Source organism: Netta rufina (assembly GCF_964035555.1).
Source record: "Netta rufina genome assembly, chromosome: 18".
NCBI lineage: Eukaryota > Metazoa > Chordata > Aves > Anseriformes > Anatidae > Netta > Netta rufina.
Genome location: NC_140142.1, coordinates 12,681,016 through 12,685,462, shown reverse-complemented (window position 1 = coordinate 12,685,462; position 4,447 = coordinate 12,681,016). Strand labels below are relative to the sequence as shown.

General features: G+C 56.1%; 1 protein-coding gene across 1 annotated transcript; it reads right to left on the bottom strand.

Moving 5' to 3' along the window:
* Positions 1 to 2,563: 2,563 nt before the first annotated feature.
* On the bottom strand, positions 2,564 to 3,499 carry LOC311216505 (olfactory receptor 14A16-like; the record flags this gene model as incomplete). The annotated part of the gene is made up of 1 exon (XM_084298031.1): positions 2,564 to 3,499. The coding sequence occupies one exon, from the start codon at positions 3,497 to 3,499 to the stop codon at positions 2,564 to 2,566; it is 936 nt and encodes a 311-aa protein (XP_084154157.1).
* Positions 3,500 to 4,447: the final 948 nt, after the last annotated feature.

The window sequence follows — 4,447 nt, the reverse complement described above, 5'->3', positions numbered from 1 at the left end:
CACGTTTGTGCCAGCAGCCTGAGTGGGCAGCAGCTGTGTGCAGGCGAGGGGAGGCCAGAAAGTGCATGCCAAGAGCGCTCCTGCCAGCAGAGACAAGGCCAGTGGTGAGGCCAAGGGGAGAAGCAGGCCTAGGGCAGTGGGCTGCAAGGGCCATGCTGAGCTCCCTGCTCCTGTAGCAGTCAGCGCTGGCCTTCAGCAGATGTGCTGGCCGGCATGCACTGGGAGGTCCTGGATTGCATCAGAGAGCAGGAAGGAGAGCACTGGAGAGGGCTGGGGCAAGGTGGGTGGCAGAGCCCCATGCAGGGGCTGGCTGGGGGTCCCCTCTGCTGCAGTCAGCGCACAGAGCGTGGCAGGAGGAGGGCAGGCAGGGCTCGTGGCCACAGTGAAGAGCCTGGCCCTGGACACTCCATGACCACCTTGCAGGTCCTGGCAGGCTGCGGTGAGGGGACGAATGCCCTGGGCCCCCTTCCTGTTCTGCCCAGGCCAGCAAGGGCCCAGAGAAGCCTCCTCTCCCCTGCCCCTGCAGCTCTGGGCTCCATTCGCGCAGCCCTGGCTCTGCAGCACCAAGCCCATCTGGGAGCCCTCCCCTGCATGCTGCCACCGCTCCCTGACGCTGCTGTTACCCTCTGCCAGGCACTGCCCAGACCAGACCAGCCCCCGCACACCTCTCCCCACCTCCCTGCCCTCTCCCCAGCCCAGCAGCCCAGGGCAGTGCCCTCTGCAGGCTGCTGCAGGGCTTTGGGCACAGCCACCACAGCCCTAGCCCCTCGCAAGGCACCGCAGCTGCTGGGACAAAGGTGGCTCTGGGCCTCTCCAGCAGCCCCCGGGCTGGGGTCAGCCAAGGCTCAGGAGATGGAGGTCCGTGAAGCTGCAGGAGCCCTGCTCTCTTGCCTGGGAGATCCCCAGAACAGAGTGCCTGTGCCCCGCAGGGCCAGCCGCACTCCCCAGGCCAGCACAAGAGGCCTGGCCCAGGCATAGAGCAGCCTGCCCCGAACAGGGCCTGCAGAAAAAGCTTTCTCCTTTATGCCTCTGGGTATGCCCAGAAATGCTGCGCTGCTCTTCCCCAGGGCTATCCCTGCTCCCAGAGAGCCTTGCCCAGGGCAGTGTGTCCGTGCTGACCTGGCCAGTCATTTCTGCTTCTCTCCCCATGCACCCCACAGGGTGCCCAGCTGGCAGTGCTGCTCTGCAGAGCCAGGGGGTGTGCTACCATGGAATACCCAGGGGGACTCCCCCCTGCCCTTGCTGCTCAGGGTGGGCAGCAGACCCAACTCCATGGGGATCTCTGCTGAGCCCCTTTCCATCTGCCCTGGTGTCTCAGCAGCACAGGGCAGTACTTGCAGCATCATGGGTTTTCTCTAAGGTCACAAAGGGCAGGCAAGTGCTGCACCATACCTCACCCACAAAGCTTCAAAGGGACTATTCTCAATTACTCTGCAGTCTTATGGGACTTTGCCTACTGGCTCCTCACCACCTGTCCTGGCATTGCAGAGCCCTCCTTAGCCCTTGGACTCCTCAGATTCAACTTTACCGGACTCTTCCTTCCGTGGTCATTCATTAGATGTAGTTCTAATCACTACCCGCAGAGCACGTTGTCCTTGTGTTCCCCTGAAATCTCCTGGAAGCTCCAGATTCCTCTCCTTGCAGGCATCATCCATCAGCCCCACTGCAGGGAGCACAGTGCCATGCAGGTGAGCTCAAGACCAGTTGTTGTCTAATTGGGAAGTGCCACCATAAGGGGACCAGCCATTGGTCCCTGCCAGACTTCCCTGGGACTGTAAGCCTGTGTCCTTCATTCCATGAACATGCCCAGAAAACAAAGAACAGGGAGCAACCCCCTGGCTCTATTCCTGACAGCAGCACAGGAAGAATCGTGCAGGTTTCTGGGTTTGCCCTCTGAAGCCCATTTTTTTACTGTCACGCTAGTAGGGAGGCTAGCTCTGACACAGGGCTGCACATTCCCTGCTGCAGCCTACGGCCACACGGGTGCCAATGTAGAGACAACAGGACTGTCACCAAGGTGCATGAGATCCAAGGACTAACAGAAATGGCAAGGAACAAGTGAAGACTGCGGAAGTGAAATGAGAGCAGCAGTGAAAAGACCACATCCTGCTGCAGCCATGGCTCTAGGGAAGCAGCAGACCCAACCTGAAGGCAGCAGAGAGGCAGAGCCCAACGGGCAGTGAGGGGCAGCCCCAAGGGAGGCTGCTCCTCCCTGTGGCAACTGGTCTCTTGGCCCTGAGTCCCTCCTACATGCTGGGGCTGCTCCCCCAGCTCCAGAGGAGAGGGGAAAAGATGGCAGAGGAGACCAATGAAGTTCTCATGGCTTCTTTATTATCTATATCTGTACAAGAGGCCCAGTCATAGGTCCCTAAAGTGATTGGGTCAAAGTAAAGAAAAAAAATAACACGTAGGAGGCTAAGAATAAGATTACTTAAATTAAAAAAAAATAATAATAAATAAATAAAAATGAAGAAAATAGCAATAAGAAATAACAAAGGAGTAATAGAGAAAACAAAAGATTTTCCTCACAGTTTCTCAAACGATGTAGGAAATTTAAGGTACATTATTGATTCTGAAGAAGCATGTATTCAAAGAATTTCCAGACTGCATCCTTGAGCACCTTGTTCCTCATGCTGTAGATGAGGGGGTTCACTGCTGGAGGCACCACTGAGTACAGAAAAGACACCACAAGATTTAGAGTTGGGGAGGAGAGTGAGAGAGGTTTCAGGTAGGCAAACATGATGGTACTAAGAAAGAGGGAGACCACAGTTAAGTGAGGGAGGCACATGGAAAAGGCTTTCTGCCGGCCATGCTCAGAGGGCATCCTCAGCACAGCCCTGAAGATCTGCAGATAGGAAAGCACAATGAAAACAAAACAAACAAATGCTAAAGAAATACTGAAGAGAAGTGCCCAGACTTCTCTGAGGTAGGCATCTGAGCAGGAAAGCTTGAGGATCTGGGGGATTTCACAGAAGAACTGGTCCATGGCATTGCCATGGCAGAGGGGCAGTGAAAATGTATTGGCAGTGTGCAGGACAGCACTGAGAACCCCACTGCCCCAGGCAGCTGCTGCCATCTGGGCACAAGCTCTGCTGCCCAGGAGGCTCCCATAGTGCAGGGGCTTGCAGATGGCAACGTAGCGGTCATAGGCCATGATGGTGAGAAGGGAATACTCTGCATCAAAAAAGAATAAGTAAAAGGAGACTTGAGCTGCACATCCTTCATAGGAGATGGATCTGGTGTCCCAAAGGGAATTGGCCATGGCTTTGGGGACAGTGGTGGAGATGGATCCAAGGTCGAGGAGGGCGAGGTTGAGGAGGAAGAAGTACATGGGGGTGTGGAGGCGGTGGTCGCAGGCTACCGTGGTGAGGATGAGGCCGTTGCCCAGGAGGGCAGCCAGGTAGATGCCCAGGAAGAGCGCGAAGTGCAGGAGCTGCAGCTCCCGCGTGTCTGCGAATGGCAGGAGGAGGAACTCGCTCACAGAGCTTATGTTGGGCATTCTCTGACCTGGGACATGGCTGTCTGTTGGAGAGGAGAAGGTAAAACAAAGTTAGAACAGATTTATCCTTGGAAAACATTTTGCAAGCCGTAGAGCACCCTCAAACAGTGTGTTTCTCTTGGAAGCTCTCTTGCTTGAGCTGTGGCAGGTGGTGGCTGAGAGTGGCACTGGGAGGAGGGGCTGCTGTGGGCTCCAGAGGAGTCCTTCTTGCTGTGTTTCAGGGGAGAAGCAAGAACATGGGGGAAACTCAAGTTCAGTCCACTTGTCAGATCCATGAGCTCTGCAGTGTTGTTGCAGACAACACATCTGAATAAGGGCAGAGCTGAAGGGATTTAGTTTGCTTGATTTTATCCCAGTTGCCTCTGTAACACTTAGTAGAGGTATTGGATGCTTGAACTCTCTGACTGTTCCTGTGCACTCTTGGTGAAATCCTGTGGGTACCGGGAGGCAAAGGGACTGTCCCTTGCTGAAGACTGAGCACAGCAGCTCTGCCTAGCAGTCCTGCTCTCAAATGCCCTGTTTCACCCCTCTGAGCTGCAGGACTATCCCACTCAGGTCCTTCCCTGAGAAAAAAAATGGAGCCATCTGAGGGTGGAGAAGCCCCAGTCCATGTGCAGCTGGAGAGCATCCTCACCTTGTCTCTGTGAAACTCCAAGCCAGAAGGAGCTTGGGAGCTTCTCCTCACCTGGGCTCTGCCTGCTGTACTGGCCATGCCTGCCCCACAGCCCATGGGCTGCAGGGGAAGAGAAGGCCACGGAGGGGCTGCTCCAGGGGAAGACGTCTGCACTGCAGGGCATGGCCATGAGGTGCCCGAATCCCCCCTTCCACGGCATTTCTGCCAACAGCTCCTTCTGGCCGCCTGCCCCTCTCTCTGCTGCCTGCAGCTGTCCCTGCTGGGACCTGCTGTTCTGCGCCCACCTCTTCTTTCCCCCCTGCCCGTGCTCACAG